The sequence below is a fragment of the Cyprinus carpio genome, chromosome A20 (genome assembly GCF_018340385.1).
Source record: "Cyprinus carpio isolate SPL01 chromosome A20, ASM1834038v1, whole genome shotgun sequence".
NCBI classification, from domain to species: Eukaryota; Metazoa; Chordata; class Actinopteri; order Cypriniformes; family Cyprinidae; genus Cyprinus; species Cyprinus carpio.
Genome location: NC_056591.1, coordinates 20,653,518 through 20,675,980, shown reverse-complemented (window position 1 = coordinate 20,675,980; position 22,463 = coordinate 20,653,518). Strand labels below are relative to the sequence as shown.

The following is a 22,463-nucleotide window of genomic DNA, read 5'->3' as shown; positions in this document are numbered from 1 at the left end:
CTTTGCATACGTGTCTTAGCAGTGTGTGGACACAACCACCCTACAATGATAAACATCCTAAAACAGTCTCAATAATAAAGCTTTTATTATTATTATTATTATTATTAATGCCATAAATCAGAACAGTACAATGAGAAATATTCAGATGAAAAAAGCAAAAAAGATAAACAACAAAACGGTGCCAGAGGATATAACAAAAAAAGGGCCTCAATTTATACAATAGCATACCTCCTTACAATATTATGAGTTCTAATAGCCTTTTTATATGTTACTATCATTTATAAAATAAGAGAAGTTTGGTTTGGAGCCTGATAATATGAAACTTGACTTTTTTGTATGAAATTTGTTTTATCTGTCTCAAATCCACAATCATTGAAGGTCTCAATAATCAAGCTGTTTTGATTGTCTGAGCAATATGACGTGATATTGTACAAGCCCTGCCCACGACCAATTTCCCGCCCACTGCTTTCTGAACGAGGGACAATTCAAGGCATGTTTTGCTAAAAAAAAAGTCAAGGATGGATCATTATTCGTGATCCAGATGTTCGTGATCCAGCTGTACCTCCAGAAGTAGTAAGTCTCGCACTTTATATTTTTTATGATTATTTGCAAATCGCCTTTCCTCTTCCATGGAAGAGAGGGGCGGGGTGAACAGAGCTCATTAGCATTTAAGGAGACATGGATGAAATGGGTCGCTGTGAACAGAGCTATTTTTTAATTTGGCAGGGGTCATCGTGGCCTGTTGCTTAAAAGTAATAGGAGTGAATATATTTAGTCAAATACACTCAGTCAGTGATGTCACAGTGACACGTGTTCTAAAGATTTGCGTTAAGTTGAATTCCTGTGAAAAAACTTCCAGTGGGTGGAGTTTATATGAATATTCATTATAGTTCACCTGTTGTGGGCGTGTCTTTGAGACAACGAGCAAACAAATGAGACTGAAAATATTAGTGCACGCTCCTCAAATCTTGTTTAATGGATTATTTAAAAAAGGTAATGAAGTTTCAGTGTTAAGCATTAACTGCAACAGTTTCAAAACAATGCAGTTCGTGTAAAATTATAAATCATCTGAGCTGTTTTCCCTGATTGATAACAGACACACAAAGCAGAGCAAACAATAAGTAAATGCCCTATGCTAACCTAGCTTAGTTTTTTTTTCAGCTGTTTTTTATTGTAAATGAATATTCCAATCCACAACATATAGAATTGGGTTGGGGAGGGAGCATTTTGTTTTCATAGGTGGCATACTTTTTATGATCTGACAGAGTACCACCTCGCGAATTGATTCATTATAACAAACAAAGCATAGACATGATGTAAATAAGAGATTCATTGTGTGACAGAAATATGACAAAATGGGACACGCCCATAACAACCCTCTTGAAGAAAAAAAATGCATTAACAAAATAAGAAAAAGTTTCTTATATGAAATATGTAAACCATAGGTTTGCAGGTATCCATGTCGTTTTCAATTCAGGACATGTGTTCAATGTACTTAGACTTAGAAGTGTCTAATGTTATTGGCGTCAGCTCAGGCTCATGGGCTGGTTGTCTCGTTAGCTTTTGAGCCGCACACACCAGCTGCCCTGTCTCCTCCTGCCAGCCCATCCCACTTTCTGCTCAAGTTACCAGAGATAACACAGCACAGAGGAATCTGTCCTCCTACCCCTCTCTCACTTGGCCCTCGGCCCCTGTGATAGAGCACTAAGTGGGGACTTTTAGTGATGTCAGGGGGTGTGCAGTTTGGACAGTAACCCAAGCCAGTACAAACACAGCCCAAATATATCTACAGCCACTCTGCAGTTGGGGATTGAGTGGGCATCTGGATGAAGATTGGCGCTATAAAGACCAAATAATAACAGAAGGAAAGAAAGTTTGGAATCTTTGTTTTATAGACTTGAAAGGTGTCCAAAAAGCAGTCTGGGATGAACTTCACTTTGGGCTTCAAACCAGCGATGGGAGATTCAGGTTCAGTGGAGAACTTGGAGAAGCAGCTCATTTGCCCCATCTGTCTGGAGATATTCACCAAGCCTGTGGTCATCTTACCCTGCCAGCATAATCTCTGCAGGAAGTGTGCCAATGATGTTTACCAGGTATTGGTTAATATATAGTGTGGTAGTGACCTATTTTTTATGTTGAACAATCATTCTCTCTGAAGCATCCAGAAACTACTTTAACATAGAACTGTTCAGTTTGTAGTCCTAAAACCTGGAAGATAATCAACATTTTCAAGCCATCCATTCCCTCTGGATTTCCTAATGGGTTTTTTGGAATAGCAGATTTGGATTTATGAGTAAAATAAGTTCTGTGGTTAAATTAACTTGAAGAGAATTTCACATTTTGTTCTACACCATATATTACCTCATATTAGCCTAAATGTAAGTTGCTTACAACAAATACAGTTACCTTAAGGATGTGAGTGTAAGTTCTTATGAATTGGACAATTGTTGTAGTCCACATGTACAAAGTTGTTAGCATCTGGTTTTTACAATGATTAAGACTGAATCACAGCCGTGATGATATTGAGGACATCATGATTACAAGATAATAATAATATAACCTACATTTTAGATGAAATATTTGCAGTTAGGCTGTCTATTTTCTCTCCGCTAAGTAAAAACTTCCAAACAAAATTAAAGCAAAATCAACCATCTATCCAAGCAACAGTGGTGTTTCAAATAAACACATCACTTGAGTGAATGATTCAACAATGACTCATAAAGACTTGTGTTGTTCCTGAATGAATCTGTGCTTTTGAGCGAATCTGTTGAATGAATGATTCATGATTCACTCAGTTGTTGTCGCCACATGCCATATCAATGTAATCTGCAGAAAGGGTTACTTAAAATGCCCAACGATTGTCTGGAATGGGCAATCGCAGACAAGACCAGTGATTTTTTTTTTAACAAGCGGAGTGATACAAACAGCAAAAATTTGTCGCGGTGGAGTGTTAAATACGGCGGAATTTGTCTGGTGCTAATGTTGTATTTTGAGGATATAACTGGAATTGATGTTGTGTTTGTATGTTGGTGTGAGCTGTGTTGTGGTTTTTGGTTTTTTTTTTGGGTTGTTTTGTTTACTGAAGCTATACAGTATTCTATGTTTAATGAGTTGAATTTTGAATTTTGAGAATGAAACAAGACTTCAGAGGCCCACAGCAACTGTTTAATAGAGATGAATGATCCATTTAGTCTTTCTTATTTGTGCCAAATCTTCTTTACCTTGCTCCTCTGAGGTATTAGTCTAGTCATCTTATCATCAAGAAGAGGTCAGCTTTCAGAGGAGCCATTAATGTTCCCTCTGAATGGAGTGGGTGCCTTTGGGCCAGACTTTAACATGATTTAGTGCTGCTATCCATCCATAATAATTCTCATCTTTTACTTTTAACAATTACCCAAAGATAACTGCCAGACAAATTACATTTTGCTGGGCAAAGGTATCCATACATTCACCTATTAAAGCAACTTTTTCTCTGTTCAAAATTTGCTAAATGTATATAATGAGCGAGTACATCATAAATTAATCTACCAAACCGCCTTTTTGTATTATCCCAAATCACTACGGTACATTTATAATAAGTGATTATTTTTGGACTACTGTAACCTGTTCGGGCCATCACCGCTGTGGAGTAACACATAACTGCGTGTATCGCCATAGACATAAACTTGGAGAAGTAGCTCCGGTTAGAATTTTCTTTCGCGGGATGCATGCAGTTCTGTTTATTAACCGCTAGAGGGCCAAAATTTACATTGTGTTGATTTGATTGAACATACCGTATGTATTGCTTTTTAAAGCAGGTCTGCTCTTTTCTTAACTCCTTCTGTCTATATTACATAAAAATGCAGGTCTTAGGGGATTTTTTTTTTCTGTGAAATGCTATACATTAAATCATGTTGATTAACTAATATTTATTAAACTTCTATCCTTCATTGGTTCAGGCCTCCAACCCTCTTTGGCAAAACCGGGGCACTGTGTCTACAGGGGGATGTTTCCGCTGCCCATCTTGTCGGCATGAGGTGGTATTGGACCGGCACGGTGTATATGGCCTTCAGAGGAACCTGCTAGTGGAGAATATCATTGATATCTACAAATCTGAGTCTACCAGGTCAGTTTCAAGTTTGATGCATCTCAAAAGCACAGTTTTTTTGCTTTTTTCCACACCTGTTCCACACACCAAGAACAAACATTTCTGTTCCGGAAGCACTGTTATGAACGAAAGCTATTTGTTGTACATACTTCAAAGCAGTCTTCTCTGAATAGAGATCCAGCAACACCCCAAGCGGTGTAGCAAAAATACACTGTATGCCAACAGATTTTAATTGTGTTTCAAAAGTCTTGTGACACACCAATCCCGACACTTGTTCTGTTTCATCAATGAGGCTTAAACCCTGTGTAGTGACACTGATTTAACCGCTTGTGGGAGATTTGGGACCTGAGGCTCTGGTGACTGCTCCAATCCTTTGCCAGAACACTAAATATAACTAGGACGCTTTATCCCTGTGGCATTAAAACAATGTGTCATGAGACCTTCCATGAAAAATATGTGTAATTGGGTATAATAAGATAGATAGACTTTGAGTTCTTTTGTAACAAACGCTCAGTTGCTTATCATGAATACGTAATGTAACATGTTATTAATGTCTTTGACAAAAAGCAGGTCACCTGAATGTAGAGGTTGTTTCAAAGACACAAAAGAGCAAGTGTGTGTATAATAAACTGAATTTTATAAGATGTTTATAAGATTTTTTTAAATGTAAAAATTTGAAAATAAAAGTGACTATATTTGCTTTCTTAATACACCTTCCACTGTACATTATTTTAAAGAAAAATAGTAGTTTGTCTTTGCAATCTTTCATCTAAATAAGTTAAACAACCCTTTTTTTCTAGCTTTGGTTTTGGAGGTTTTGTCTTGTTTTAAGTATAAATCTAATAAAATTTTGTGATGATTTATGTGTTTAAAAAATACTTATTTGGTAAGAAGAACTAAATCTTATGCTATTTTAAGTAAATGTTTGTTTTATGATTATGATCTATCAAAAACAAGACAAAAAAAAGCTAATTTTACAAATATTGTAAACTGGCTCCATTCTAATATGAAATTTCCACTTTTTTGTGTTCAGCCAATTAATTCCTATTATTTATTCATTTATTATTATTTAACTTGGAAATACATCACATTATGGAAGTAAAATGTCTGATTTTTATTTATTTTCTTAGGTATTTCAAGGATATTTCGAGAATGTCTCGATTTAATTTTCAGACAGTCTTATTAAAATATATCCTGTAGTTTGTGAATTTGTTTTTACGTCACTTACAAAATGACAAATATAAATGCAAAAAGTATAAATAGCTTTATAACCTATATTTATGATCTCTCTTTCCAACCTAATATCATTTTATATAACTGCTCTATCAGCAGACATCCACTGGATGGCAGTCTTTCATAAACAGAGACTTTGTTTTGAGCAGGCCTGCTGCCAACACTGCACATACAAACCTTCTCTTTCCACTTGATAAAGACAGATCAAGACAGATGCCTGTTGAAAAGGTCTGTGTGAGTAATGTGCTCTTTTTAGGACAGACTATCATATTAGTTGCATCAATCACTTTTAAATGCAGCACCTGTTGTAAATGCCTTTAAAGTCAAAATTTCACATCAGCTCCCGTTATAGTGATTCACCTCAAGGGAAGTGATATTGTACCTCTTCTGTCACAAAGAAAGAATGCATGTGGTATGTAGTTTATCATTACATACACATTTAGATGGGTATAGCAATCAAAGTCATTCATAATTCCGAATTGAATTGAGCCCGTCTTTTTATATTTGAATTTGAATTGATATAGCAAACAGGATGCAGAATTCTAATTCAAATTTTTAATTGAGTTAATAAAAAATATAGTAGTTTTATATGTTGTTTTAGAAGAGATCCCTTATTTATTTTTATAAAGTCATGTTAAAATAATGTGCTGCATATTTTGTGCTGCTGTATGCAAAAAAAAAATTTTTTGATTGCTTTTAAATTTGTTTTATGTTATTGAGCTTTTCACATTTTTAGGGAAATACACTGTATCAGTCAAGAAAAAAATATTTCCTTTTGTTTGTACTACAAAAAAGGTATTGTTAGGTGTTACTGCCCATAAAAAAGGACAACTAGGCAGTGTCTCCAATAGCATGTTAGTGGTGTCATTAAATAAAAAAAATTATATTAATGTATATTTATTTATATTTATTATATAATGTATTTATGTATAATTATGTTTTTTTGTCAGAGTTGTTTTAAGGGGCATTGTTATGGTGGATGGTTTTTGCAACTTATTTATCAATGTAAATTTTTAACCTTTACGTCATGCCATAAATCTTTTTCTGTTTTGACTACAGACCACTCCTGCCTAAAACAGAACAACAGCAGCTGATGTGTGACCAGCATGAGGAGGAGAAGATCAACATCTACTGCCTCACCTGTGAGACACCAACATGCTCTATGTGCAAAGTCTTCGGGGCCCACAAGGACTGTGATGTAGCCCCGCTGCCAGACATCTACAAGAGACAGAAGGTAGAGGATTTGTACAGTGTCTTCATCAACTAGACAATTGTTTTTTAAATTTAGTTTTACTTTGTTTGTTTGGTGGAAATGACCTCAGAAAAATCACCAGCTGCTCTGAGACTGTGGTGCGATGCTTTGAACCAGACAGATGTGTGTATAGCACGCTGCCCGCCAGGTTTCACACATTGCAAGAGGCTTGATCTCACCTAACTTCTCTAGCATCAACACCCACCCACATGGGAACACACATATACACAGACCATCAGTGGCCAATGCTCCTGCCTCAACCAACAGTCCGTCTTTTTCAGATTTTTTTTCTGCCTCAAATTTGTCTAACAAAACAAGCGTTTTACATTTCAGAAGCGATTAGTCATGTAAATTTTTCAAAGTCAAGTTTAAAGGAATAGTTCATCCAAAAATGAAAAATTATTCAACCTCAGGCCATCCAGTATGTAGATGAGTTTATTTCTTCATCGGAACAGATTTGGAACAAATTATGTTACTTGCTCACCAATGGATATTCTGCAGTGAATGGGTGCCGTCAGTGTCATCTGAACCAGGAGAGAAATATACGCAGCTCAAGCATTGTTTACAAATGATTCAGGGGATTAACTTTTTCGCTGGAGGATGTGTTATTATGGATTATGGACCGGTGATTTGACCAGAGGCGATGGTTAAAAGTTGAAACGCCTTGGTTGATTTTGTTGCATACAAACATGCAGTTTTTTGTTTTATAAAACTGATGGACTGGAGTTAACTTGTGGATTACTGTGACCTTTTTATCAGCTGTTTAAACTCTCATTGTGACGGTACCCATTCACTACAGAGGCTCCATTGGAGAGCAAGTGATGTAATGTTACATTTCTCCAGCCCCATTCTGATGAAGAAACAAAATAATTTACATCTTGGATAGCCTAAGGTTGAGTAAATTTTTAGCAAATCTTCATTTTGGGTGAACTATTCCTTTGTCTGTAGCACAAATGATCCAGTGTTGAAGTTTACAACAGGTTAGAGGTTTTGTTCACATCACTAAACCTAAGTATAAACAATTGCAATGAGCTTTAGCAAGCACCAATAATTGCATATTACAGAACAGACAATACGCTTAAAATAGATACTTATATTTAAGAAAAGATTGTTCTAAACAAAACAAACAGGACGAATGTGTTTTATGACACTCAAAAAATAACATGCAGCATCACAGCAATTTTCTCAATTTCCAATGCATTCTTGACCTACATGGTATTGAGGTCTTGACCTACTGCACCTCTTGTGGTATGGCTAGTAATGAAGGTCTTCGTATCAGGGTGCAACTTGCCCTGAGAAATGAGTCACTCCTCCCTGTTGTGTTTGAGTCATAGCAGCTTCTTCTGATCTTTACTTTTTTTGTCTCTCATTTTTGTCCTCTGTAAGTGCCTGTTCTCAGCTCTCTCGCTCCCTTCAGCAGCTACCAGATGAACAATGACTAAACCTACCAGCCTTTCCCAATAGAAAACCATGTGCATGGTGGACACCGTATGTTGATCTGTTATTTGCAGTGTTCCTATGCTGAAGGTCAGTTCTCATTGTAGGAAATAGGTTCTTCTTATTGTATATCTACTTCTGTGGCTCTTGGTTTTGAGGTACTGTAACTGTATGATGTAACGCTCCAGGGTCGTAGGGTGGTTGATGCCCAAACCGGCTCCCAAAGAGCCATCATTTCAGCCAGGTGGCTATGATGACATTTTCTCTTTTAGTCATGGCCCACTATAAACAGTGAATCACTCATTTCAAATGCAAATCAGCAAAGTTTGATCAGTCATGACTGGTAACATTCTTACAATCTCGGCCTTTAGTTCACATGCTGTTCTCTTGTTTGTAAGTGTGGTTCTCACAAGTTGTATAGCCAAGTCTGACATGGCTTTCTTGTGAAAGATGACACGTTGATCGCATTGGTCATGTGTTTTCTTTCTTTTATTTTTGATGAGGTCCTGTCACAATTGGTTATATTCCGCTCTGTTTTGTCTCAGACAGAGCTCAGTGATGCCATAGCCATCTTGGTAGCCGGAAATGACAGAACACAGGCCCTGATCTCACAGATGGAGGACATTTGTAGGACTGTCAAGGTGAGAAAGAAATGGTACAGTAAACCACAACAATTATGATATTGTTTGAAAGGATTGGATGATGTGTTGAATATTCATAATATAGTCATTATGATTTAATTATTGCATTTAACATTTTGAATCTTCTTGGTTGCAATCGTTGTGAAGTTTAAATGATGGATCCTCTGATTCACCATTTTTAGCCATTTCAGACCAAATACATAGACTAAATCAAAATATATCAAAATTGATATCAAATATAGTCCAGAGTCGAGTTGAGTCAATTTAAGCATTATTTTAAGGGGACGTTTTACACAACTCTAGTTGATCCAAAGTGCTTTAAAGTATAAAATAGAATCAGAAAAACAGTATACAAGTATCAAATCAAGGTAAATATGCATACAATATATCCATACATACTACTATATATATATATATATTTGTTATAAAGAAAGCAAGGATGCTTTAAACTAATCAAAAGTGATAGTAAAGACATCTATGATGTAACATCTATGATGTTACAAAAATGATATTTGAAATAAATGCTACTCTTTTGAACTTAATATTCATTCTTTCTATTTTTTCTATTTGAAAAAAAATCTGTATGTATATATATATATATATATATATATATATGTATATGTATATATATATATATATATATATGTATATGTATATATATATATATATATATATATATGTATATATATATATATATATATATATATATTGTATATATGTGTATATATATATATATATATATATATATATATATATATGTGTGTATATGTGTGTGTGTGTGTGTGTGTATAGCCAGTGATGATAAACAGTTATAATAAATAGTTATATATATATATATATATATTTTTTTTTTTTTTCTTAATAGTTTTTTGTTTTAAATATTATATATATATATATATATATATAATAGTTTTTTTGTTTTAAATATTAATATAAATATTAAATAAATAATTAAATATTGCTCTTAATTCAAACTAAAACACTGGTCACTGGTTATCTTTTGCAGGAAAATGGTCATCGGCAGATGCAGTACATCTCTGATAAGTTTGATGAACTTTATGCCATCCTAGAAGAGCGTAAAAGGGAACTAATAGAGACTGTCGGTCGTCAGCAGGATCAAAAACTGGGCCATGTCCGCTCCCTTATCCGTCGCCACGGAGACCACTTGGAGATGTCCGTCAAACTGGTGGAGACAGCCATCCAGTCTATGGAAGAACCTCAGATGGCTGTGTTCCTGCAGGTACAATAAGTGTCTCTGCCACAAATGATCTTTCTGATTGGTGCCAGGATGCTAGGGTGATTATTACAAAAGTTTTTTGCAGCGATGCCATAGATGCCATTTTTTTTTAAATGCCTTTCAGTGAAAAGGTCTTTTTGCAGCGATGTGGTAGTTTCAATTTTTTTTTAGATGCTTTTTTTTTTAGAGTTTTAAAAAATGTATTTTCTATAATATTCTGTGTTTTGGCACCCTCCTTCAATTTACGCAAAAACCCCAGTCCAATCAATTGAAAAGTAGCACACCTTTCCTTAACAAGCTGCATGATTTGATTATCATTCATATCTGAATAGTACACCGAAGTTAAATACTTAAAAGTCTCTTGATTTTTAGCCTCAAGGTAGTTTGCAACACTATAAACGTGTCTTAAATGGTCACTTTCTATGCCTAACTCGCGCAAACCTCTGGTGCCAGTGATCAATAGTGGTACAGGTGCTTGTGAACATCTGACATGGTCTTATTGAGCTGTGTGGCGCTAATGCTGCAACACCTCACCGGGGATGCTGGCGGCAGAGCTTGTTGCTTTTAGAGTCCCCCAGAGATGCTTGATGCAAATGGTCCAGCCTTTGCATATGCTGTTTGCTGATTGACACTGTGCCTGTTGCTACATTTCAAGCATCCTTTAATGACAAGGCTGACACTGATTAGCAGAACCTCACACAACTGGAGACCCCTGTCCTTTGACTAGTGGCTAAAAAGGTCAATACTTCACCATGGCTGAGAGCCGCGGTCTGCGGAAACAGACTTTAAACAAAGGTTATGGAGAGGTGTACTTGTTTTTTTGAAACCGCTTTCACTATAAAGTGGCAGCCTCAGTTGCAGCACTGCTCTTTTTTTAACTAGCACTTCTCAGTGCAAACAGAGTGTCAAAATAGGCTGCATAACAAGTGCCAGTGATTTACTATGTTCCCTTTTTTGTGTATGCTGTGATGAAGAGGACTGCAGGTTTTATGTTTTAATCTTCTGGTGTATCCTCTAATCCTAAAATGAGTGTTCTTCTTTGGTGTGTTCACAGAACGCAAAGGAAGTGTTCAACAAGTAAGTCAGCTACGAGTGATGTGTTTAGGAGTGTCTTAAAGGGATAGTTCACCCAAAAATCATTTTCTCACCTTCATGTCATTCCAAACCTGTCTGACTTTTTATTTTTATATCAACTGTCCCTTTAAGCTAAACCATATTCAGCATGTGTGCTTCATCAATAACTGATACCTTCTAAAGGCTAGCAATCATGATTAACAACCTCACAGGCAATGACTCAACCAGCCTCCCACCGCTAACAACGCACTGTATTCTGCATTAATTCATAGCTTTCATCTGGCTCAGTATTGTGGGAAATATTCTGTACTGTACATATTGAAATCCCTACAATTTATTAATTTTCTGCTGATGTCTGCGTTTAATTGAGCTCCAAATGCTTAATGTGTAGACTTATTGAACTTGTTTCATAATTTAATTGAATTGAATAATTTTAGCCTTAGGTGTGCTCTGTATTTTGACTTTTACAAAAAATACAATAAAAACAGTGGTATTGTGAAATATTATTACGAATTAAAAGGTTTGTGTGCGTGTGTGTGTGTGTGTGTGTGTGTGTGTGTGTGTGTGTGTGTGTGTGTGTGTGTGTGTGTGTGTAAATGTAGTGCATGTCAAAAGAAATATAAGACTGAAATGTGCCATATTTAACCCTAATTAGAACAGAACAGTTTTTACAGAACTGTTATAGTCTTTACATTATATCACTGTTTACTAGTTAATGTTTACTCTTGTCATGGCCTTGTCAAGCAATATTTTAACTCTGTTATGGGAAAAAAAAAAATCAATGCAATGCACAAAGTAGAAAAATATTAAGAGAAATTAATGTTTCCTACATGTGTGTACTGTGTTGCAGTATTTTCAGGTCTATATGAGCCATTTTGGCTAAACACTCAACCCTAAAAAGTAAGAACAAAAAAATAGTAAAAGTATTTTTTTTAATTATAAATGTCATTTGTTGAAGCACATTTATCTATTCTAATTATACCTATATATAACTACAGTACTTTGCATGGCACCACATTACCACATACTGTATATAGGATTTGTGGTAATATCTGTAAAATATTCAGACATTATATACAAATTCAGATATTGAAAAGTCTTATTTGTTGAGCACAAATCTGTATGTTATTGTGAACCGAATCCCTTACAGTCACTGGTTTTATAGTAACTTTGAGCCTGAAAAGGCAAAATATGTTTTGAAAGTTGAAAGTTCAGCATTAACTTTATCACAGTAAATGCAAGTTTTCTACTGATGCTGCTAGACAAACATGTTGCCTCAAGAACTAACTTTTATACTTTCTCGTTTGTCGAATGAAACTTTATGCAATGTGTGCAATAACATATGCATCAGCATTCATCACATTTTTCCCCAAAACCTCTAACTGTTTAGAAAAAATGCTTATACTCACAACACTGTCTAGCTGTGTGTTATGTTTCATGCTTCCCTCCACCTGCGGAGACGTCCCGTGGTGTCTCGTGGACCTGAGTCACGAGCAGCTGCAGGGAGAAGAAGGAATGGAACCTAACGCTATCCGTCACTTTTATATTTGTCCGAGTGCCGCCACGACTTCACCGTTCTGTCCTTGACAGGATCACAGACACTGCCAAGGCTTCCAGCATTGAGCGGACGGAGGCAGGCTATGAGAGCATGGCCCACTTCATCATCAACACGGAGGATATGGCCGACATGCTGAGAGGCATCAACTTCCAAACAGGTAACGGTTTCACATCTATGACGACATCATCTGTCACATGCATTGATTTCTATTTACGTCTGCAGGTTAAAATTGCACTGCAGTATATTTAGAAAATGAAGCATGTACTTTTGTTGCAGGTGAAGATGGAGAAGACAGCAGTGATGAAGCCCCTGAAGACCTGACCCCCTCACGTGGTCAGACTGATGAATCAGGGAGACGCTTATAACTTATTTTTAAACCCAAGGTTAGTTTCAAAGATGAAATCATGGGTCCTTAAAGGAATAGTTCACCCAAAAATGAAAATTAAGCCATTTACTCTCACCCCCATGCCTTTCTAAAACTGTGACTTTTTTCTTCTGCTGAATATCGAAGATATTTTGAAGAACATTGGGACCCAAACAACACTGAAGCCCAATGACTCCCATTTCTCAAAATTTCTTTGTTTAATTCCATAGAAGAAAGCAAGTCAGAACAAGTCCTTTAAGGGATTTAGCCTTTTCTTTGTAATTCTTTCCGTGTTCTAACTTTTATTTATGTATATGCTGGTCTGAAAACTGTTGAACCCTGTAAAGACTATTGTATCATATTTGAAATGCACATTTCCAAGGCCTCTAAATTATTAACATGATCCATACTTTGCTGAAAACCTTGTTGTACACAGTCTATTACATGCCTTCTGTCATCTGATTGATTAAACATTTTATACACATAATTACAGAATTATACAGTATAAATATAATTCTGAAAAGTTCCACCTTCAGGATGTGGTACACGTGTCTTTTTGCTGTAAAATATTGTTGTGAAATCCACTGTTTTTTATGAAGTAATCATAAGAATAACTTTTTTTAACGCTTACTGGACTGAAACGAGTAGGTTTACTTGATTATCCACACTTTTTTTATTCATTTAGAAGAATTGTTAAAATCATGGTTTATCAAATATGATACATGAGGCTTTTGAGTAAGGTTTTTATTTGTAAATATCTGTCATCATTGTATTGCACTGCATTATATATTTTGCCCCCAAGATAGAAATTAAAGTGTTTTTGTCATAAGGTTTATGATTTAAATATATTTTTTTGTGTATGGTTTTTATTTGTATCGCATTGCACTGTGTTTTGAATAAAACCGAACAACAACCATGTTCTCAATGATTTTTATATCAAAGCTGAATATTTTTGGAAGTAGTTTTTAGTTGTAGCTATTTTAGGAGGATATCTCTGTGTGCAGATGACTATTACTGTGCTAATTATTAGGCAACTTAACAAAAAACAAATATATACCCATTTAAATTATTTATTTTCAGCAGTGAAAACCAATATAACATCTCAAACATTCACAAATATATTTCTGACATTCAAAAAAAACAAAACAAAAACAAATCAGTGACCAATATAGCCACCTTTTCTTTGCAAGGACACTCAAAAGCCTGCCATCCATGGGATTCTGTCAGTGTTTTGATCTGTTCACCATCACATTGCGTGCAGCAGCAACCACAGCTCCCAGACACTGTTCAGAGAGGTGTACTGTTTTCCCTCCTTGTAAATCTCACATTTCATGATGGACCACAGGTTCTCTATGGGGTTCAGATCAGGTGAACAAGGAGCCAAGTCATTAGTTTTTCTTCTTTAGACCCTTTCTTGCCAGCCACGCTGTGGAGTACTTGGACGCGGTGTGATGGAGCATTGTAAATGAAATCATGTTTTTCTTGAAGGATGCAGAGTTCTTCCTGTACCACTGCTTGAAGAAGGTGTCTTCCAGAAACTGGCAGTAGGACTGGGAGTTGAGCTTGACTCCATCCTCAACCCGAAAAGGCCCCCAAGCTCATCTTTGATGATAGCAGCCCAAACCAGTACTCCACCTCCACCTTGCTGGCGTCTGAGTCGGACTGGAGCTCTTGCCCTTTACCGATCCAGCCACGGGCCCAACATCTGGCCCATCAAGACTCACTCTCATTTCATCAGTCCATAAAACCTTAGAAAAATCAGTCTTGAGATATTTCTTTGCCCAGTCTTGACGTTTCAGCATTGTTCAGTGGTGGTCGTGTTTTTCAGCCTTTCTTACCTTGGCCATGTCTCTGAGTATTGCACACCTTGTGCTTTTGGGCAATCCAGTGATGTTGCAGCTCTGAAATATGGCAAAACTGGTGGCAAGTGGCCCTCTGGCAGCTGTACGCTTGACTTTTCTCAGTTCATGGGCAGTTATTTTGCGCCTTGGTTTTTCCACACGCTTCTTGCGACCCTGTTGGCTATTTTGAATGAAACGCGTTGATTGTTCGATGATCACGCTTCAGAAGCTTGGCAATTTTAAGAGTGCTGCATCCCTCTGCATCTCACTATTTTTGCACTTTTCGGAGCCTGTCAAGTCCTTCTTTTGACCCATTTTGCCCAAAGGAAAGGAAGTTGCCTAATAATTATGCACAACCTGATATAGGGTGTTGATGTCATTAAACCACACCCCTTCTCATTACTGAGATGGCACATCACCTAATATGCTTAATTGGTAGAAGGCTTTAGCCTATACAGCTTGGAGTAAGACAACATGCATAAAGAGGATGAGTGGTCAAAATACTCATTTGCCTAATTAATTCTGCACACAGTGATTAAACATTTAAACATTATGAGGAGATATAAAGTGACACCTGATATTTGTATGCATTTTATGTAAGTAGTCTGCTTTGAAAGTATACTGTTTTGAAAATCTCATTGATTTACATTAGAATTGCTGTCAGAATTTCATCTTGCTTTTATCCATCAGTAACTGCAACAAACTGCATTTTTGCTTAGTTTGGGCCTCATACATTATACATTATAAGTATGAGCTGCATATTCTCCTGTATCGTATTATAGGAGAAATAAAAGTCTGATCTATCAAGTATGATGCTTAACAAAACACATGCAAACTTTAATGAAAAAAAAAAAACTGCTTAACTTCAAAAAGTTTGGTTATTTCATACATCAGACTTTACAGGGTTAAAGTGTTTCTCCTCTATTAGTGTGAATCTGCCAGATCATGCAGACGTCCCATTCTGATGACGTGATCATTCTTGGCAACATTGGCACTCATTGTGTTATTGAGTACATTTGTCATCTCCCAGCAAAGCTTATTAAATATTCGCTGACTAAAGCCTCTGTAAGGCCGCCATAAACACTTTGATCTGGTTTATTCTCTTTTATAGACACAAAATACTTTGGACATACTGTATGGAAACACTTAAGTCACACTTAAAAATATAATTACAGTGTATGCCTTTGCTGTAAAACAAAATATCAAGCCAATAGGACATTATTTTAAAGAAATATACTAAAATGTACTTTATATGTAAAAGATTTCAAGTAAGTTTATTTTAAACTATAAAACAATATATAGTGGATAGTTCAAACTAAATGATTTAAAATAAAATTTGGACACTAAGGGTCACCAAAGGATGTAGAGATCCAAAAAACACCTTAAAATTATTTCTTGATGAGAAAACAGGCCAAAATCTAAGTTATTCACTGAAGATCTTCATCTCTGCTGCATCTCTTCTCAGTCAGTGCATCTTTTCTTGTCAAAATGCATTGATTTAAATTTCAATCTCTTCCTCACTCGCTTGATTTCAAGCTTTCATATTGACATTTTTGAAGCTCGACAGCCCCTGATCACCATCCACCTTCATTTTATAATTTATCCTTTTTGTTTTTCTATGTAATGAAGTCAGTCATGGTTGCAGCAACGTGGGTGAGTAAACATACAAAACTTACTAACCAGAGTATAAAAGTTGTTTCTAAACTGCATACTAAAAACAGGGCTCAGCCTGTAAAGTAACATTTGCTCAAAGGACATTTCCTGTTCTTTAAACAGTGGGTATCCTGTCTTACAGGGGCATCCCCACCTGTGCATGCTTTCTTTAAATAACTGTTCATTTACTTCAATGTAAAGGTCAGAATCCTCAGTTAATCAGGGCAGCGTGTGCCAGGACAGCGTACAGCTTTCTCTCTGGTCCTTTACTGATCTAAAAGGGCTGTGTGTCCATACAGTAAGATCAGTGTTGAGAACAGGGCTAAATCACAGTGGCAGGCTCTCCGAATCCTACCTCTCGGCTTCTGACACTCCGTCCACCCCCACCTGCACTCGAGCCGTGAGTCTACATCCACCCATTACTTAATAACCACTCGCCTCTGTGCCACCAGCCACCAGCTAGGATATATGGCAGTGGAGATATATGACTGGATGCATGTGCTCACAGACGCTGACCTTGTCACTCGTGCTGTCAGCCCACTGATCAATTCATGAGGGAAAGAGAGCAGCATTTGGTCTGAGTATGTGCTCAACATGGGTGCGTTACAAGCTGATGTAACGCTCTTCGTGTAATTTAAATCTGTAATTCTTCTTAGAATAAGAGGGTTTTTTGGGGTGTCAGAAGCAGGATGGAGAACCAATCTGCGAGATGAGATGCCACTTGTTTAACAGTTACTTAAGCTTAATATATCATTTAGAGTTTCCTTTCTTTATTTTATGCTTAAATGGCTTTAGATATGAAAAACAAACAGTTACGTAACATGCAGTTTTTTGCACAATGGCACTTCCTAAGAAATGAGTGTTCAGTCAACATATATTCTTGCCAATGCAAAGCACGCACTGTCCTCTCCCACTTGCCCCATTTATGACTAAAATAGACTCAGTGTAAGTGGAAGATTATGGAAGACTTAACTCGTAAATTTTATTTTTCATTTCTAGGGTATTTCCTGTGCGGACTATAAGGAGGAGGTTTTCTTTAATCCTTTCAACATGGCAAAAGTTTCTTTCATCTGGTATTTTGTGGTCCTAAAACTCCTCTTAGTTCAGTAAGAGGAATTACAAATTATTTATAGCTTCTACATGCTGGATGTTTGTTTAAAACTGTTTTGGTATTTTTTTTTTTTTTATCTCAAAATGAGCTGATAGGAAACCAGAAAACATTTGTGGTTTGTCCCACCCCCCAAAAAAACAAAATAAAAACAAACAAGTAATATGCAAATTACCATTCAAAGGGGTCAGTAATTTTTTAATGTTGCAGGCTGAATTTATTTGATTAAAAATACAGTAAATCTGTAATATTGTGAAATATTTATATATTTTTAATTTAATTTAAATAGCTGTACAAATACACTCAACATTAAGATGTATTATTTAAAAAAAAATAATAATGATAAATCACTACTTAGTTCAGCTGGTAATATCACATCTAAGAAAGCTTTTTGGTTTAATACTGTTACAGCCCTTCAGTTCATTATATGCATTTAACATTTCAAAAGAACGTACAGCAATTTCTACAGTTGCATCTCACCTGTTACTCACCACTCACCGTTATGTTCTGTGTGATGTTAATGCTTGTGTAAATGTCAGTGATGCTGGCTTTCTATAAACCTGTGTTTGCTATAATTATTACCTTTTAATGGGTGATAATGAGGTTTACATGTTTGCAGTTACTTGTAAAAGGCATGTAGTTTCTTTTATTTCTGCAGATTCATGTTCAAAATACAAAGTCATGTTTATGCATTTAGGTGCAATATAATATGTAATTTACATAATGATAAGCAATATACAATGTACAGTATATCTCAAACACTTTGTAATATTGTCCAACATTATTGTCACAAAATGTGGGTAAGTGCTACAGATCATAGTTTCCCACCATATGAGGAGAACATACTTTTGCACTTAGTATACAGTGAGCATCTGGCATTATGCATGTGGTAAATACTGGTGTTATTACCAAGTATAGCATTTTATGTCATGAAAGCACTCCCGTTGGCAAAGCCAGAGGGTGCAACCAAACCTAGGCTATTAATTTGTGTTATTTCATTGAGAATAGCTGTCATTTGAGTGACTAGTGAGCAATATTGATGCAAACCCTATTATATATAGACTGGTTACTCAAATACCAACAGGATTTGTTATGGTTTAGTAATACTCCTTCCAAAAGAGGGTTTTCACAGCAATGCCATATAAGAACCATTTTGGGTTCCCCAAATAACATTTCAGTGAAACCATTTCATTCAACTTTTTAATAATCTAAAGAGCACTATGAAGTTTCTATGGATGTTAAAAAAAAATAAATTATGGAACCATAGATGCCAATTAAGAACCTTTAGGAGTGTAACTCTAATTAGGAGGCCAGTAACTGTAAACACTTAAAGGGCACCAGTCAATTGTAGATTGATTGGATTCTTGATTTGGTTACATGTGAACCAGCCTGACTGATCATTTGCCGTGGGCAGTATTTTGAGGTCCTGGTAGGTCTGTTGTGGCTCTTGGTTCCTGGTTCTGAAATGGTCCAGAAGTGATGGAGACAGCAGCAGGTCACCAGAAACTCTTCTGGTGAACATATACATGCCACTCTTAAAAATAAAGGTTCTACATAACCTTGGTGCCACAAGGGACCTTTTTGAAGAATTTTTTTTTTCTTTTTCTGAAGGACACCAGAAACCAATAGCATCATCTGAAGAAGCTATATTTTTCATCTCCAAGGAACCTCAGCCAACTCAAGAACGAGAAGGGGGTTATTTGCAGTGGCAAGGAACCACTGAAGAACCTTTATTTCTAAGTGTGGCTCGAACAGGAGGCATCGGTGAAAGTCATATGTTTAGCAAGAGTTTGGGGATGTGAAAGAGTGCACTGAGCTTGTTCTTTACTCGCCGATAGAAAGCATCATCACTGAGCTACAGCTACTTCCCAACCTCATCTAGATATTTGCGGTTCAGTTCCGCCTGTTCCCTTTGATTCTCGATCCGCGCCATTTCGATCATGTTTCTCAGCAGGTGGAAGGTGAGGTCGATGGAGATCGGAGGATCGTCGTTCCGTTTGGAAAACTCCGTGAGCTCCTCTAAGCTGTTGTCAGAGCGCAGCTGCGGCGTGGAGAAGTGCTGGAGATGCAGGACATCGGCTGCCTTCTGCGCTCCTAGATTTCTTTGCAAATACAGAAGGAGGTAGGACATGGCGTCGTCTCCAGCCCTGTTTAAGAGCACGTCGTCCAGCTGGTTGTTTATGAGGTTTAAATCACGGGGTCGGCAGGTGCTCAGCGGAACGTGGGTGGTCAGTAAGACTGAAGTAATGAGCAGGACCAAAGGGACGGGCTTCATGCTGGACACAGCCGCGCGCTTCCTGAGGAAAACAACCAGGTGTGTTACTACAGCGGCGCGCCCTCAAACCAAACCAAAAGTTTAGTACTCAACTACACAGCCAAGGTATCGGTTAAGTGTTCATATAAAATACAAAAACTGAGATTACGAAATGACTTATTTTTAAGTAAAAGTTTATTTTAGTGAATATACATAGTGCTAATATAAATGACAAAATTTAGAAAGTATTCAAATTAGTAAATATATTTAGCATTTAGTGTAAACAAATATGAAAATGCTTATAAAAATTACAAAATTGAGATTGAGTTTCGTATATTTTTGTTAAATCATGTTAAGTAAAAGTGTTTTTAAAATCATGTATATAAATAAAAAGTGCTAATGTAAATTACAAAAATTTAGATAGTAAAGTAATAGTATAAAATTATTTTTTAAATGATTAATATTAGTTTTTAAATTATTAGTTTTTTATTTTTAATTAATTATGATTTGTTTATTTTTAATTAGATTTTTTTATTTTATATGATTTTTTATTTTATTTGTATTATTATATTATAAAAATATAAATCGTGCATCAGCTAATATCGATGAAGAGTTAAAAGAATTAGCATTTGAACTCGTTTATAAAGCAAATATCAAAACAAATTAATTATTGAATAAAAGTAAAGCACAAACATGATCACTGTTCTACGGTTTAAAAAAAAAACTATCGTAATAATTTAATTAAAATGCGTAAAAATAAACAACAAACGTAATACTTATCTACTAGCTATAGAAACCGAATCTTAAAATCAGACCCCATGTTCTCCTGACCGAACAATCAGCTCACAGAATGAACAATAATCACAGCCCTGTACAATTTCAACACTAAGATCTCGTGCTCGCGTCTAAGCTCGAATGGCCTCAAGTCAAAAAGTTGAAAGCAAGTCGGATAAGGTAACTTACTCGGTCGTCTTCTGTTGCTTTAAAAGTACTTGTAAGGAAGAGTGTTTGCAGACAGGCTGGAGTGGAGTGGAGCTCCTGGAGCTCAATGGTTATATACATCACACACCGCTCCACTGACGTCAGTCGAGCTGCATAAGCTGCTTGTAAATGAGGCAATTCTGAAGTGAAACGAAGAGTGGAGTAAAGGAGCTGTAGATCCGAAGGACAAAGTGAGACGTTTCTTTGTCTCTACAAAGTTTTCAATCAGGAAAGGTCATCTTGATGCTGTTGCAAAGTCATAAACTTGGTTTCAAAGATAATATATCCGGAGTTGTAACAGACAGGTGATCAGTTAATGGTTTTATTGGTCCTTTAACTTTAAAATAACTTTTTTTATGTATTTTTTTTAATGCACCTGAGCAAAGTGAGCTAAGGAGCAGCCGTCGTGATGGATTTCTGCATGGCTGCTCATTTGTGGTCAGGAGGACAGCAGAAGCGCGCTAGGGGACACGAAAGGCTCCGTCTCTGTCCAATGTGCTGAAATTCTTTAAGACGCAGACAGACGTCATTCATTGGCTCACACACACACACACACACACACACACACACACACATATATATATATATATATATATATATATAAAATTTTGTTGTGTTACCAAAACTTTTAATGATCACTATATAAAACTGTATATAAAACTGTAACACTTAATAAGGTTTCAGTTGTCAACATGAACACTAATTATATAGCATTTACGTTTACATATTACATTTAGTCATTTAGCAGAAGCTTTTATCCAAAGCGACTTACAAATGAGGACAATATTAATCTTTTTTATTAACATTTATTAATGTTAGTTAATATTAAGTTCAAAACTAATACAAAGTTGTATCTGTTAACATTAATGCACTGTGAATTAACATGAACACTTTTTAAACTAACATTAAGAAAGATCAGTAAATGCTGTAAAAATATATTGTTCATTGTTAGTTCATGTTAATGCATGCATTAATGTTAACAAATTAGACCTTATTATAAAGTGTTACCAAAACTTTTAATGATCTATAAGCATTTGGGAAATAATAATATAAAACCATATTACCAATACAGTACATATTAACTTATTTTATGTATTTGTTTGTCAGTCTAACTAACTGAACTGAGCAGTAACACCTTGTCTACACCAGACGTGACAGTTGTCGTGCTGCGTCGCAACAGCTAAAGTCTGTCTACACTGGACCGACAAAGCGACCGTTGAAAATCATTTGAAATTTGTGTCAATATGTAATAAATAGAACGCAGCAGCAGTTTTCTGTTGGGGATTTATCACGCCACGCCACATCCAGTTAAAATATTTCTTATCCTATGAGTGAGAGAGGGTAGGATACATAAAAATTGTAATCATCTTTAAGATTTTTTGAAAATTTTAATGCTTTATAAGGATTATAGTTTTTTTTAAAAAATAATAAAAACTAATTATGTAAAAGTATACTGAAAGTAAAGTACATATCAACTGATTCTGTGCATTTCTTTGTCATTCTAATGGAGACTGAGCTAAACAAGATTAGGCTTAAAAGATTTCTAATCCTATTATTATTATCTGTAAGAAAATTACCGTTATCTTTTTTTACTGTTTTTTTTAATAAATCGCCATGGCAGCACCGTTCAAGACAAAGTTTGGTGTGAATTGCATGATTCTCCTAGGAGGAGTATGCATTAATTCACAGCCTGATTTTTCCAAAAATCCACATTCAAACCAAAATAGCCGACTTCCTCTTGGT

The 22,463-nt window shown here is 35.9% G+C and overlaps 2 protein-coding genes across 5 annotated transcripts; one reads left to right on the top strand and one right to left on the bottom strand.

Moving 5' to 3' along the window:
* Positions 1–1,224: 1,224 nt before the first annotated feature.
* Positions 1,225–18,005, top strand: LOC109054341 (tripartite motif-containing protein 54-like). Of its 4 annotated transcripts, XM_019071622.2 has the most exons (10): positions 1,227–2,093; positions 3,939–4,105; positions 6,380–6,554; positions 8,555–8,650; positions 9,657–9,890; positions 10,942–10,964; positions 12,552–12,676; positions 12,796–12,902; positions 16,354–16,377; positions 17,377–18,005. In XM_019071622.2, exons 1-8 carry the CDS (start codon positions 1,926–1,928, stop codon positions 12,882–12,884), a joined length of 1,077 nt encoding a protein of 358 aa, XP_018927167.1. In that variant the 5' UTR covers positions 1,227–1,925; the 3' UTR covers positions 12,885–12,902; positions 16,354–16,377; positions 17,377–18,005. The 4 variants fall into 4 exon arrangements, 3 of the variants coding, with proteins under 3 accessions (XP_018927167.1, XP_042634009.1, XP_018927166.1); XM_042778075.1 differs by lacking the exons at positions 16,354–16,377; positions 17,377–18,005 and adding an exon at positions 13,031–13,697; XM_019071621.2 differs by lacking the exons at positions 16,354–16,377; positions 17,377–18,005 and having other exon boundaries at positions 12,796–13,697.
* Positions 18,006–18,738: 733 nt separating this feature from the next.
* LOC109054344 (UI-like) lies at positions 18,739–21,021 on the bottom strand. Its single transcript, XM_042778074.1, has 2 exons — positions 20,703–21,021; positions 18,739–19,782 (listed from the first exon to the last, which is right to left on the bottom strand). The coding sequence occupies exon 2, from the start codon at positions 19,758–19,760 to the stop codon at positions 19,347–19,349; it is 414 nt and encodes a 137-aa protein (XP_042634008.1). The 5' UTR covers positions 19,761–19,782; positions 20,703–21,021; the 3' UTR covers positions 18,739–19,346.
* Between the last annotated feature and the right edge of the window lie 1,442 nt (positions 21,022–22,463).

Excerpts from the sequence above, each read along its gene's own strand:
- LOC109054341 (XM_019071622.2), top strand. The coding sequence starts at position 1,926 with ATGAACTTCACTTTGGGCTTCAAACCAGCGATGGGAGATTCAGGTTCA. Across the intron at positions 2,094-3,938 it reads GTGCCAATGATGTTTACCAG|GCCTCCAACCCTCTTTGGCA; the intron begins GTATTGGTTAAT and ends TCATTGGTTCAG. Across the intron at positions 6,555-8,554 it reads ACATCTACAAGAGACAGAAG|ACAGAGCTCAGTGATGCCAT; the intron begins GTAGAGGATTTG and ends GTTTTGTCTCAG.
- LOC109054344 (XM_042778074.1), bottom strand. The coding sequence starts at position 19,760 with ATGAAGCCCGTCCCTTTGGTCCTGCTCATTACTTCAGTCTTACTGACC.